Below are 15244 nucleotides of genomic sequence, written 5' to 3' on the forward strand. Positions count from 1 at the left end.
ACAATTAATGAATTAATGCAATTAGCAAAAAAAACTTGGGAAAGGTTAAATGTTTCCAGACAGTGGCCGATAGGGAATTCACTGCCTGTAGTAATAGTAAGAGATTCAATAGCAGCTTTTAAATGTTAATTCAATACATAGTTGAAAAGGAAAAATCTACAGGGAGAGAGAAAGGCCATGGGAGTGGGATTCATTTGTGAGTTCTTTCAGAAAGGATCATCGACCAAATGTCCTGCAAGACTCCAACCGGTTCTGGCAATATATTCTACATCTTAAACCAATTTTAAGACAAAGTACATCTCGCCTTCCTTTTTATGCTCCCAGTATGAAGCCTAAAATTGAATTTCCTGGTTAGCAATTCACTAGCCAGTGAAAATAATCTTTCACTATCAATCCACTGAAAATTACATCTCACTCTCTAACACTCTGTCAACTGGAGCAATAAAACAATTGACAGTACAAAGAACAAAGAAATGTACAGCACAGGAACAGGCCCTTCGGCCCTCCAAGCCCGTGCCGACCATGCTGCCCGACTAAACTTCAATCCTCTACACTTCCTGGGTCCGTATCCCTCTATTCCCATCCTATTCATGTATTTGTCAAGATGTCCCTTAAATGTCACTATCGTCCCTGCTTCCACCACCTCCTCCGGCAGCGAGTTCCAGGCACCCACTACCCTCTGTGTAAAAAAACTTGCCTCGTACATCTACTCTAAACCTTGCCCCTCATACCTTAAACCTATGCCCCCTAGTAATTGACCCCTCTACCCTGGGGAAAAGCCTCTGACTATCCACTCTGTCTATGCCCCTCATAATTTTGTAGACCTCTATCAGGTCGCCCCTCAACCTCCGTCGTTACAGTGAGAACAAACCGAGTTTATTCAACCGCTCCACATAGTTAATGCCCCCCATACCAGGCAACATTCTGGTAAATCTCTTCTGCACCCTCACCAAAGCCTCCACATCCTTCTTGTAGTGTGGCGACCAGAATTGAACACTATACTCCAAGTGTGGCCTAACTAAGGTTCTATACAGCTGCAACATGACTTGCCAATTCTTATGCTCAATGCCCCGACCAATGAAGGCAAGCATGCCGTATGCCTTCTTGACTACCTTCTCCACCTGTGTTGCCCCTTTCAGTGACCTGTGGACCTGTACACATAGATCTCTCTGACTTTCAATACTCTTGAGGGTTCTACCATTCACTGTATATTCCCTACCTGCATTAGACCTTCCAAAATGCATTACCTCACCTAAACACCGAAATCATGTGCCGGCACGGTGGCGCAGTGGTTAGCACTGCTGCCTCAAGCACCGAGGACCTGGGTTTGATCCCAGCCCTGGGTCACTGTTTACATATTCTCCCTGTGTCTGTGTGGGTTTCACCCCCACAACCCAAAGATGTGCAGGGTAGGTGGACTGGCCACGCTAAATTGCCCCTTAATTGGAAAAAAAAGAATTGGGCACTTTAAATTTCTAAAAATAAATAAATAAATATCTGAATCAGGATGGTCCATTGGTGGATCCTGATGGGCGCCAAAAGAGCATTAAACTCATATTCCCAAGTCTTTGTCCATATTGTTGCTGATGCAAACACCAATCGGAGCATAAGACAATGGCACAAAAAACACATCTTTCAAAAACTCCAGGTGCCTATAATTCGAACAAATTTCATATTCAATTAGCAGAGCAATCAGGCTTCAAGGGCTGGATTTCCAGGGCTCCGAGATTGAACAGGTCTCCAACAGTGCAAGATGGACATTCAATACCATCCCGTATCCTTACCCAGCCACACAACTCTCCCAGAGCTCTGCACTCAGCAAACTTTGACCCCACGTGCATCCTAATCCTTTAATCATTGTAGGACGTGCCACCAGCCGTCTGGGCCTCAGGCTCTGGAATTCCCTTCCTATACCGCTCCACCTCACCGTCTCGCTCCACCTCCTTTAGGATGAATCGAGGTTCTGGTTCAGCCTGAGACACTGGTTGGGGAGGGAGAGTGTGTCAGTGTTCAGGTTATCGAGTTTGTTATCACAGTGGATTCAATCTCCCCAGTGGAGGAGCTTTAAAACCTGTGTTTTAAAAATGGAAAGTGATCAAACATGAATCCTTTCTCTGCTGGAGGTAACAAAATAGAAAATAAACTATTTGAAAGCTCAAGATAAACTGCACTGTGCCCTGTAATTTAACAGTGGAAACACCCTTTTTGGATAAGATATTAAACCACCATCCTATTTAACAGTTCAGGTCAATGTTAAAGATTCCATGGCATTATTTGAGGAAGTGTAGGCAGTTTACTGTTGTCCAGGCATTATTTGTTGTAGCTCGCTACTTGTATATTATATCCTGAAACATGCCTCTTTGACCCAGCTTTTGATCATCTGACCTCATAATTCCTTATGTGGCTCAGTGTCAAATCTTATTTCATGATGTTCCTGCGAACATCTTGGGACATTTTACGACATTAAAGGTGCTAGATAAATGCACATTCTTGGGGTGAGGGATGTTAAGCTTTCACTGTGTTGGAGGCCGCCTCCACCACCTAGTTAACAATCTCCCCTCTTGTAAACAAAATGAAAATGAGAAGCTCGTTCTCTTTCCCTTCATTCAAATATTTTGTTAAAATGCTGACGCTGTTCTAAGCTCCAACGGTTACTGAAGATGACAGTTAGGCACCCAAAACGTCATCAGCAGTCATAAATCCAGAGATGAGTCAGCATGAACTGTAGTGGCTAAAATTAGCCCCTCTAGTGTCAGGGGCAATCATTTCCGAAATGAGGCAGGAGATGGTTATCTATAATCCTAAATGGTTTCAAACTCCCCATCTTCATTCAGCTTTGCAGAGCCTAACGTCAACAGCATAAAATCTCTCCAATAAAACTTAGCACAGAATCATAGAACCTTACTGTGCAGAAGGAGGCCATTTGGCCCATTGAGCTTGCAGTGACACTACAAAAGCACACCCTACCTAGACAGACATCCCCACCCCACCCCGACCCATAACCCCACCTAACCGTTGGAACACTCGGGGGCAATTTAGCACGGCCAATCCACTTAATCTGCACATTTTTGGACTGTGGGAGGAAATCGGACCACCTGGAGGAAATCCACACAGACATGGAGGGAAAGTACAAACTCCACACAGTCACCCAAGGGAACCTGGGTCCCTGGTACTGTGAGACAATAGTGCTAACCACTGTCCACCGTACAAACCTTAAAATAAAATAGCTACAATATACAAGTAGCCAGCTACAATAAATAATGGCCTGGACAACAGTAAACTGCCGGCACTTCATCAAATAATGCCATGGAAACTTTAACATTGACCTGAACTAATATCTCATCCAAAAAGGGTGGTTCCACCTTCAAATCACAGCAGATTTTAAAAATATTTCTTTCTTCTTTTCACTCGATCAGAGAAAAGCTACATGTTTACTCACGTTTTATCACTTTGCATTTTTAAAGTTCCAGGTTCCAAAGCTCCTCCACTGGGGAGATTAAATCCACCGTGATCACAAACTCCATAACCTGAACACTGACACAATCTCCCTCCCCAAACAATGGCTCAGGCTGAAGCAGACTATTTACAACTCGAGAGCCTCGATTCATCCTGCACTTCCAAACCCACATCCCAGCCGTCAAGATTCTTTCGACAGCACCTTCCAAACCCATGACCTCTGCACTCTCGAATGACAAGGGCAGCAGGTAGCTGGGAGCTCCACCACCTGGAGGATCTCCTCCGACCCACTCACCGTCCTGACTTGGAAATATGTCACCGTTCCTTTACTGTCACTGGGTTAAATCCTGGAATCCCCTCCCTAACAGCACAGTGGATATACCTACACCTCAGGGACTGCAGCGGTTCAAGGCGGTGGTCACCACCAGCACCTTCTCAAGGGGAATTAAGGTTGGACAATTAACACTAGCCCAGCCAGCAAAACCCACAGCCCATGACAGAATAAATAATAAAAGTTCCCCCAGCATTCCAGCACATGTGGATGTGCCTTCAGCCACCTCAAGAGGCACAGCTGGAATTCCCTCCTCAGCACTTGCTGCCTCTTCTCTGAGACCTACAACTTTGACCAAGTCCCTCCCAGTATCTCCTCTGACCTGACATCCACTTTCCTGTAAAGCGCCCTTTCATCATTACAAATGTGCTGTGTGTGTGTGATAGCCTTTGAAAGGTACAAACACAGACAGACACGCACACTTCAGAGGCCTACTGGAAACCTAACCACATTGAAATCGAATCATTAAAGTGTGAATTTGAACTTTCCTTTTGGAGTACACGAGTTTGCATGATCATTCTTGTCCGCAAGGCCCTCCCTGCCCAGAGGGCAACATTCGCCAGAAATTTACGACTAAGGCTGTGCCTCGGATAGCCAAAGCTGCTTGTGCAGCGGGCACGTCCTCTGCAAAGCAGCTCTCCCAACTCGGAACAATGCGACCAGGAGAAGAATCTGCCAATGGCTGAGAACCGAAAGTATAAAAGTTAGTTCTCGTCCTGCAAAACCCACGTCTGTACTAAAGGAGGATTTGCAGAGAGGTCTCAATTCCTAAATTTCTGGTCACTTTTTAAAAGGGAGGGAATGCAGCAGATGGAGAGGGCAGGTTGAAAGAGGAACCAGCCCCAGCCCGCTCCAGCCCAGCGCAGCCCCAGCTCCAGCCCAGCGCAGCCCCAGCCCCAGCCCCAGCTCCAGCCCAGCGCAGCCCTGCTCCCAGGTTGATACATTGCTGCGAATGTATCAATTGCCGCTAAGGCTGTTTTTTGTGAATGAGATCGCGGAGCCCGGGCGGGGGCTTCCTGCAGCTACACACACAAACCACCCCCACCCCCCAAAAAAAATAAAATAAAATAACACTAACCCCCTCCCTCAACCCGTCCCAAAATAGCACCAAAACTGAGCAGATACTCACTGCCTCTGGGTTCAGCCATCTTGCAATTTCCATTCAAACATGGTGGCGCGTAAAGAACGTTGCATTAAAACGCTCAACAACTCCTCCCCTTCTTAAAGAGGCTCTGAAATCTTGACCGAGAGACTGGGAGAGGCAGAGAGACACTGGGAAAGGCAGAGAGACAGAGAGAGAGAGAGAGAGTGAGAAAGGCAGAGACAGTGAAAGACAGAGAGACTGAAAGAGGCAGAGAGAGAGACTGAGAGACGCTGAGAAAAGTAAAGAGACAGAGAGAGAGGCAGAGATAGAAAGAGAGACCGAGAAAGACAGAGGCAAAATCAGAGAGACTGAGAAAAAAAAAGAGGGAGACAGAGAAAGCGAGACAATGAGAAAAGGAAAGACGGAAAGAAACTGAGAGAAAAAGAAACACAGACAGGGACAGAGGTTCAGACAGAGGGAGACAAAGGGAGAGAGCCAGAGAGTGAGAGAAACAGATAATGCTACCCAGAGTGTGACAGGGAGGGATAGTGCATACAAGCATTAAACACGTAGCAAATAGGATCAAGGGGAACTGGTAGGAGAGAATGGTAAAAAGGCAAATTAATGTCTCTTCACTTAAATGCACATACCATTCAGCACAAAAAAAATGAATTAACAGCACAAATTGAGGCGAATGGGTATGACCTTATAGCCATTACAGAGACATGGTTACAAGGAGACTGTGGGAGACAAAGGAACTAAATATTATGGGGTATGTGACTTTTCGTAAGGACAGGCAGCAGGGAAAGGGTGGTGGGGTAGCTTCGCTAGTCTGAGATAGAATAAGTAAGGCAAGAAATTATCTTGGATCGGAAGGTGTAGAATCCATTTGGGTGGAGGTAATAAATAACATGGGAAAGAAGACACCGGTGGGAGTAATGTATAGGCCTCCTGACAGTAGCTGTACTGTAGGACAGAGAATAAAACAGGAGATAATAGGTACGGTAAAGTCACCATAGTAGCCCCAGATTCTGCTTTCCCCTTTGAGGGGGAGAGCTGACTGGTGGTGATTTAACCTGAGGATCACCACACCTCAGGTGAGGGACATGGTTAAGCCTTTATGGGTAACCTCAGCTAGTACAGGAGTTGAACCCATACTCTTGTCTTGCTCTGCATCACAAACCAGCTGTCTAGTCAAGTGAGCTAAACCAGTTCAGTTTGAGAGTGAGAAACTTGGGTCAGAAACAACTGTGCTAAACTTAAATGAGGGTAATTCTATAGGAATGAGGGCAGAGTTGGCTGGAGTGGACTGGGAAAGAAGTTTAGCAGAAAAACCGGCTGATGTGGCAGGCATTTCTGAAAATACTTCACGTCTCACAACAAGGATATATCCCAGTGAGGAAGTAGGATTCTAGGATGGAGCAAAAAAGAAAACGTGGTTAATCAAGGAAGTTAAGGAGAGTATGAAAGAAACAAACATACAATGTGGCAAAGATTAGTGGTAAGCCAGAGGATTGGACAAGTTTTAAACACCAACAAACGATGACCAAAAAAAAGAGGGAGACTATGAGAGGGGATCTCACTGAAACTTACAGGATACTGCGAGACCTGGATAGAGTGCACGTGGAGAGAATGTTTCCACTTGTAGGAAAAACTAGAAGCAGAGGACACAATCTCAGACTAAAGGGGCGATCCTTTAAAACAGAGATGAGGAGGAATTTCTTCAGCCAGAGGGTGGTGAATCTGTGGAACTCTTTGCCACAGAAGGGTGTGGAGGCCAATTCACTGATTGTCTTAAGACAGAGAGAGATAGGTTCTTGATTAATCAGGGGTTACGGGAAGAAGGCAGGAGAATGAGGATGAGAAAAATATCAGCCATGATTGAATGGCGGAGCAGACTCGATGGGCCGAGTGGCCTAATTCTGCTCCTATGTCTTATGGTAAACTAGCAAGTAATATTAAAAGTGACAGTAAAAGCTTCTTTAAACATAGAAACAAGGGGGAGAGAGACCAAAGTGAACATTGGCTCCTTAGAGAATGAGACTGGGGAATTAATAATGGCGCGGAGGAGTTTAATAGATATTTTGCAAGAGTCTTCATGGTGGAAGACACTAATTACATTCCAAAAATGGTAGCCGTGTATTAGAACGGATAGAAGATTGGCTAACTAACAGAAGACAGCGAGTTGGGATTAGAGGGGAATTTTCAGGATGGCAACCTGTAACTAATGAGAGGGGCAAGATTTTGAGTAGATGTATGAGGCAAGTTTTTTACACAGAGGGTAGTGGGTGCCTGGAACTCGCTACCGGAGGAGGTGGTGGAAGCAGGAACGATAGTGACATTTAAGGGGCATCTTGACAAATACATGAATAGGATGGGAATAGAGGGATACGGACCCAGGAAGTGTAGAAGATTGTAGTTTAGTCGGGCAGCATGGTCGGCACGGGCTTGGAGGGCCTGTTCCTGTGCTGTACATTTCTTTGTTCTTTGTTCTAAATGGAGAGAGACTGCAGAAATCAGCAGCACAGAGGGATGTGGGGGTCCTCGTGCATAAATCACAAAAAGCTAACATGCAAGTTCAGCGGGTAATAGGGGAGGCAAACGGAATGTTGGCCTTTATTTCAAAGGGAATGGAGAATAAAAATAGGGAAGTCTTGCTAAAACTATACAAGGCATGAGTTAGACCCCACCTGGAATACTGTGAACAGTTCTGGTCCCCTTATCCAAGGAAAGATAGTCCGGCATTGGAGGCAGTCCAGAGAAGGTTCACTGGGTTGATCCTGGGTACATAGAACATAGAACATAGAAAATACAGCACAGAACAGGCCCTTCGGCCCACGATGTTGTGCCAAATCTTTGTCCTAGATTAATCATAGATTATCATTGAATTTACAGTGCAGAAGGAGGCCATTCGGCCCTCTGAGTCTGCACCGGCTCCTGGAAAGAGCACCCTACCCAAACTCAACACCTCCACCCAACACCAAGGGCAATTTTGGACATTAAGGGCAATTTATCATTGGCCAATTCACCTAACCTGCACATCTTTGGACCGTGGGAGGAAACCGGAGCACCCGGAGGAAACCCACGCAGACACGGGGAGGATGTGCAGACTCCGCACAGACAGCGACCCAAGCCGGAATCGAACCTGGGACCCTGGAGCTGTGAAGCATTGTGCTATCCACAATGCTACCGTGCTGCCCTTAAGAACAAATAAATCGGACTTCCGGGTGCGGCGATGACCAGCTGAGTCGCACGTTTCGGCAGCTCCCGGTGAAACGGACTTTTGGGCTCTTGATAAGAGCCCCAACGGCAATTTTAACGGCTAAAAGCACTGTGCGGTAAACCAGAAGGGAATCCCCCCCTGGATACGGATGAAAAAAGGAGAGGAAGGTGGCCGGATTGCGGTGGATCCGTTAGAGCAGCGGCAAGGAAGGCAAGCAAAAACCAAGATGGCGTCGGAAGGTGGCAGTTTAATATGGGGCCCTGAACAACACGAGTTTTTGAAACGCTGCGTGGAAGAACTCAAAAAGGAATTGAAGAAAGAGCTGTTGGCCCCGATATTACAGGTGATCGAAGGGCTAAAGGAGGAGCAAAAGACCCAGAAGCGGGAGCTTCGGGTCGTGAAGGCAAAGGCTGCCGAGAATGAGGACGACATACAGGGCCTGGTGGTGAAGACGGAGATGCACGAGGCTCACCATAAACGATGTGTGGAAAGGCTGGAGGCGCTGGAGAACAACGCGAGGAGGAACAACCTGAGGATTCTTGGTCTTCCTGAAGGTGCGGAGGGAGCGGACGTCGGGGCATATGTGAGCACGATGCTGCACTCGTTTAATGGGAGCGGAGGCCCCGGCGGGTCCGCTGGAGGTGGAGGGAGCATACCGAGTGATGGCGCGAGGACCAAGAGCAGGAGAAACTCCCAGAGCCATAGTGGTGAGATTCCTCCGTTTTAAGGACAGAGAGGTGGTCCTTAGATGGGCAAAGAAAACTCGGAGCAGTAAGTGGGAGAACGCGGTGATCCGCGTATACCAAGACTGGGGTGCGGAGGTGGCGAGAAGGAGGGCGAGCTTTAATCGGGCCAAGGCGGTGCTTCACAAAAAGAAGATAAAATTCGGAATGCTGCAGCCGGCAAGACTGTGGGTCACATGTCAAGGGAGGCACCACTACTTTGAGACGGCGGATGAGGCGTGGACTTTTATCGTGGAAGAAAAATTGGAATGAGCGGGTTATTAAAAAAAGAACGTTTGAAACAAAGTGGTGGGGCGAGTATGGGGGGCGAAGAGGGGGGTAAAAAGGGGGGAAAGAGGAGTTTTATGTTATTAATCCTGCAATGTGGTAACTTTTCTCTCTTCCACAGGAGGTGGTGGGGGGAGGAAAGGAGGTGGAAGAGATGGGGCGTTGGCCATTGGGGGCGGGGCCAAGGGGGAAGCGCGGGCTCGGTTCCCGCGCTATGATAATCATGGCGGGAATAGGGAAGCAGGAAGGAGGGGGCGTCGCACGGTGCGAGCCGAGGTCACGGGGGGAAGCCGAGGTCGGCCAGAGTTTGCTGACTTCTGGGAGCAACATGGGGGGTGTAACTACGCTAGTGGGGGATCTAGTGGGGGATCTAGCGGGGGGCGGGGGGGGAGGGGGGGATTATTGGGCTGCTGCTGCTGGGGAGAGGGGGGAGCTGGTATGGGGTGGGATGGGCGGGGGGGCACCGCCTGGGGGGGGGCACAGCTGCGTGGGAACCGGGTGAGGAGCTGGAAAAAGGGGTTGGCTAATCGACAAGGGGGGGGGTAAAAAGCCCCCCAACCCGGCTGATCACGTGGAACGTGAGAGGGCTGAACGGGCCGATAAAGAGGGCACGGGTACTTGCACACCTTTAGAAACTTAAGGCAGACGTGGTTATGTTACAGGAAACTCACTTGAAACTGATAGACCAGGTGAGACTACGCAAAGGTTGGGTGGGGCAGGTGTTCCATTCGGGGCTAGATGCGAAAAACAGGGGGGTGGCTATATTAGTGGGGAAGCGGGTAATGTTTGAGGCAAAGACTATAGTGGCGGATAGCGGGGGCAGATACGTGATGGTGAGTGGCAAACTACAGGGGGAGACGGTGGTTTTGGTAAACGTATATGCCCCGAACTGGGATGATGCCAATTTTATGAGGCGTATGCTAGGACGCATCCCGGACCTAGAGGTGGGAAAGTTGGTAATGGGGGGAGATTTCAATACGGTGTTGGAACCAGGGCTGGACAGGTCGAGGTCCAGGACTGGAAGGAGGCCAGCAGCAGCCAAGGTGCTTAAAGATTTTATGGAGCAGATGGGAGGAGTAGACCCGAGGAGATTTAGCAGACCTAGGAGTAAGGAGTTTTCGTTTTTCTCCTATGTCCACAAAGTCTATTCGCGAATAGACTTTTTTGTTTTGGGAAGGGCGTTGATCCCGAAGGTGAGGGGAACGGAGTATACGGCTATAGCCATTTCGGATCACGCTCCACATTGGGTGGACTTGGAGATAGGAGAGGAAACAGAAGGGCGCCCACCCTGGAGAATGGACATGGGACTAATGGCAGATGAGGGGGTGTGTCTAAGGGTGAGGGGGTGCATTGAAAAGTACTTGGAACTCAATGATAATGGGGAGGTCCAGGTGGGAGTGGTCTGGGAGGCGCTGAAGGCAGTGGTTAGAGGGGAGCTGATATCAATAAGGGCACATAAAGGAAAGCAGGAGAGTAGGGAACGGGAGCGGTTGCTGCAAGAACTTCTGAGGGTGGACAGGCAATATGCGGAGGCACCGGAGGAGGGACTGTACAGGGAAAGGCAAAGGCTACACGTAGAATTTGACTTGCTGACAACGGGTACTGCAGAGGCACAGTGGAGGAAGGCACAGGGTGTACAGTACGAATATGGGGAGAAGGCGAGCAGGTTGCTGGCCCACCAATTGAGGAAAAGGGGAGCAGCGAGGGAAATAGGGGGAGTGAGGGATGAGGAAGGAGAGATGGAGCGGGGAGCGGAGAGAGTGAATGGAGTGTTCAAGGCATTTTATAAAAAATTATACGAAGCTCAACCCCCGGATGGGAGGGACAGAATGATGGGCTTTATGGACCGGCTGGAATTTCCCAAAGTGGAGGAGCAGGAAAGGGTGGGACTGGGAGCACAGATTGAAATAGAGGAAGTAGTGAAAGGAATTAGGAGCATGCAGGCGGGGAAGGCTCCGGGACCGGATGGATTCCCAGTTGAATTTTACAGGAAATATGTGGACTTGCTCGCCCCGCTACTGATGAGGACCTTTAATGAGGCAAAGGAAAGGGGACAGCTGCCCCCGACTATGTCTGAGGCAACGATATCGCTTCTCCTAAAGAAGGAAAAGGACCCGCTGCAATGCGGGTCCTATAGACCTATTTCCCTCCTAAATGTAGACGCTAAGATTCTGGCCAAGGTAATGGCAATGAGGATAGAGGATTGTGTCCCGACGGTGGTCCATGAGGACCAAACTGGGTTTGTGAAGGGGAGACAGCTGAATACGAATATACGGAGGCTGCTAGGGGTAATGATGATGCCCCCACCAGAGGGGGAAGCGGAGATAGTGGTGGCGATGGATGCCGAGAAAGCATTTGATAGAGTGGAGTGGGATTATTTGTGGGAGGTGTTGAGGAGATTTGGTTTTGGAGATGAGTATGTTGGATGGGTGCAGCTCTTGTATAGGGCCCCAGTGGAGAGTGTGGTCACGAATGGACGGGGATCTGCATACTTTCGGCTCCATAGAGGGACAAGGCTGGGATTCCCTCTGTCCCCATTGCTGTTTGCACTGGCGATTGAGCCCCTGGCAATAGCATTGAGGGGTTCCAAGAAGTGGAGGGGAGTACTTAGAGGAGGAGAAGAACACCGGGTATCTCTGTATGCGGATGATTTGTTGTTATAAGTAGCGGACCCGGCGGAGGGGATGCCAGAGATAATGCGGACACTTCGGGAGTTTGGTGAATTCTCAGGATATAAACTGAACATGGGGAAAAGTGAGTTGTTTGTGGTGCATCCAGGGGAGCAGAGCAGAGAAATAGAGGACTTTCCGCTGAGGAAGGTAACAAGGGACTTTCGTTACTTGGGGATCCAGATAGCCAAGAATTGGGGTACATTGCATAGGTTAAATTTAACGCGATTGGTGGAACAAATGGAGGAGGACTTCAAGAGATGGGACATGGTATCCCTGTCACTGGCAGGGAGGGTGCTGGCGGTTAAAATGGTAGTCCTACCGAGATTCCTCTTTGTGTTTCAGTGCCTCCCGGTGGTGATCACGAAGGCTTTTTTCAAAAGGATCGAAAAGAGTATCATGAGTTTTGTGTGGGCCGGGAAGACCCCGAGAGTGAGGAAGGGATTCTTACAGCGTAGTAGGGATAGGGGGGGGCTGGCACTACCGAGCCTAAGTGAGTACTACTGGGCCGCCAATATCTCAATGGTGAGTAAGTGGATGGGAGAAGAGGAGGGAGCGGCGTGGAAGAGATTGGAGAGGGCGTCCTGTAGGGGGACTAGCCTACAAGCTATGGTGACGGCCCCATTGCCGTTCTCACCGAAGAAATACACCACAAGCCCGGTGGTGGTGGCGACTTTGAAAATTTGGGGACAGTGGAGACGGCATAGGGGAAAGACGGGAGCCTTGGTGGGGTCCCCGATAAGAAATAACCATAGGTTTGCCCCGGGGAGAATGGATGGGGGATTTGAAATATGGCAAAGAGCAGGAGTAACGCAACTGAAAGATCTGTTTGTAGATGGGAAGTTCGCAAGTCTGGGAGCGCTGACCGAGAAATATGGGTTGCCCCAAGGGAATGCATTCCGGTATATGCAACTGAGTGCTTTTGCGAGGCAGCAGATGAGGGAATTCCCGCAGCTCCCGACGCATGAGGTGCAGGACAGAGTAATCTCAAAGACATGGGTGGGGGACGGTAAGGTGTCAGATATATATAGGGAAATGAGGGACGAAGGGGAGATTATGGTAGATGAGCTGAAAGGGAAATGGGAAGAAGAGCTGGGGGAGGAGATTGAGGAGGGGCTGTGGGCGGATGCCCTAAGTAGGGTAAACTCATCGTTCTCGTGTGCCAGGCTAAGCCTGATTCAATTTAAGGTGTTACACAGGGCGCATATGACTGGAGCACGGCTCAGTAAATTTTTTGGGGTGGAGGATAGGTGTGCGAGATGCTCGAGAAGCCCAGCGAATCACACCCACATGTTCTGGTCATGTCCGGCACTACAGGGTTTCTGGGTGGGGGTGACAAAGGTGCTTTCGAAAGTAGTGGGGGTCCAGGTCGAACCAAGCTGGGGGTTGGCTATATTCGGGGTTGCAGAAGAGCCGGGAGTCCAGGAGGCGAAAGAGGCCGATGTTTTGGTCTTTGCGTCCCTAGTAGCCCGGCGCAGGATACTGTTGATGTGGAAGGAAGCCAAGCCCCCGGGGGTGGAGACCTGGATAAATGACATGGCAGGGTTTATAAAGCTGGAACGGATTAAGTTTGTCCTAAGGGGATCGGCTCAAGGGTTCACCAGGCGGTGGCAACCATTCGTCGAATACCTCACAGAAAGATAGAGGGAATGGAAAAGAAGAAGGCAGCAGCAGCAGCCCGGGGGGGGGGGGGGGGGGGGGGAGGGGGGGGAGGAACCAGAAGGAGTCTCAGGGTTATTAACATATATGTATAATATGTATAGGTCGTTGCTATAAATAATTGTATATTGGACTGTTAAATCATATTTTTGGAGAGTGTTTATCTGAGACAAGACAGTTGCCATTTAGTTTTAGTTTTCGTTTTTGTTATATATTATTTATTCTTTGTTTATAAAACAGGTCATTGTTATTTATACTGTTATATTATTGTGTAAAGGATACACAATGTACTGTGATGGTTGACCAAAAATTTTCAATAAAATATTTTTTTTAAAAAAGAACAAATAAATCTACACTATATCATTTTACCGTAATCCATGTACCTATCCAATAGCTGGTATGGAGGGATTTTCTTATGAGGAGAGGTTGAGTAGGTTGGGCATGTACTCAATAGAGTTTAGAAGAATGAGAGGCGACCTTATTGAGACATATCGGATTCTAAGGGGGATTGACAGGATATATCTGGACTCGATTACCCTCCCATTTGCAGACTCGCTTCATTCTGGCCCAGCTCAGAATCTTCTCCTTGTCCGCGAACTTGTGCAACCGCACGACCACCGCCCGTGGCGGCTCCCCCTGCTCCCGTCTTCTGCCTCAAGGACCTGTGGGCTGAGTGGTTGTTCCCCCTTGTGGACAAGTCTAGGACCAGAGGGCATAATCTCAGAATAAGGGGTCAGCCTTTTAAAACAGAGATGAGGAGGAATTTCCTCCCTCAGAAGGCAGTGAATCTGTACAATTCTTTGCTGCAGAGAGCTGTAGAGGCTGGGATGTTAAGTTTGCTCAAGGCTGAAAGTGACAGATTTTTAGTCAGTCAGGGAATCAAGGATTATGGGGATAAGGTGGGGAAGTGGAGTTGAGAATTATCACAACAGATCAGCCATGATCCTACTGAATGGCGGGGCAGACTCGATGGGCTGAATGGCCTACTTCTGCTCCTGTGTCTTTTGGACAGACAGACAGAGAAAGAAAGAGACAGAGCGAGAGAGAAAGAGACAGAGCGAGAGAGAAAGAGACAGAGCGAGAGAGAAAGAGACAGAGCGAGAGAAAAAGAGACAGAGCGAGAGAAAAAGAGACAGAGCGAGAGAGAAAGTCATCTCACTCCCTTGGTCACAGGTTGTTTACAGTCTAACTTCTTTCAGTGGGAATTGCTGCATTGGGAGTCGACTGCAGATTTCTGAAATGCCATTGGGTGTTTATGCTAAGCTTGGACTATTTTCCTTAATAAATTTCAATTTGCAAACAATTTGTCAGTTATACTTGGGCAGCCTCCAGTCCAGTTTGTGATGGTTTTGGGTTTTGATGGTTTGCGGGGTGGTGGTCAACTTTGTGTTACCTATTAGAAAACGGTGCCGGTTGCACATTCTCTCCGTGTCTGCGTGGGTTTCGCCCCCACGACCCACAGATGTGCAGGGTAGGTGGATTGGCCACGCTAAATTGCCCCTTAATTGGAAATAATGAATTGGGTACTCTAAATTTAAAAAAAAAGAAAACAGCGCCGGACCTGGCTAAGGAGTTGGAGGAGACCCGTGGCGCAGCACCAATTTCGAGAATGGCGGAGGGGGAAGAGTCACCAGCGGTGGGGGAGTCCCAGGTGGAGCAGTTGATGAGCTTCATCCAGGAGGAATTTCACCAGGAAAGGAAGGAGGTGAACGACGACTAGGAAATTGAGGAGCAGTGGCACCTCTGCGAGGGTCAAATTGGACCGGGTGGGGAAGTGCCTCGAGGCGCAAGGGGCGACGAAATGTGAAGTGG

General features: G+C 48.6%; 1 protein-coding gene across 2 annotated transcripts in view; it reads right to left on the reverse strand.

The window, feature by feature from the left end:
• The window catches only part of LOC140387811 (histone-lysine N-methyltransferase SUV39H2-like), a 43501-nt gene extending 38465 nt beyond the window's left edge, over positions 1 to 5036 (reverse strand). For both annotated transcript variants that reach the window (XM_072470952.1, XM_072470953.1), the window contains exon 1: positions 4917 to 5036. In XM_072470952.1, the coding sequence (XP_072327053.1) occupies positions 4917 to 4935 (19 nt within the window). In that variant the 5' untranslated portion in view covers positions 4936 to 5036. The remainder of the gene's footprint in view (positions 1 to 4916) is intronic.
• Between the last annotated feature and the right edge of the window lie 10208 nt (positions 5037 to 15244).

The sequence above is a fragment of the Scyliorhinus torazame genome, chromosome 13, assembly GCF_047496885.1.
Source record: "Scyliorhinus torazame isolate Kashiwa2021f chromosome 13, sScyTor2.1, whole genome shotgun sequence".
Classification (NCBI taxonomy): domain Eukaryota; kingdom Metazoa; phylum Chordata; class Chondrichthyes; order Carcharhiniformes; family Scyliorhinidae; genus Scyliorhinus; species Scyliorhinus torazame.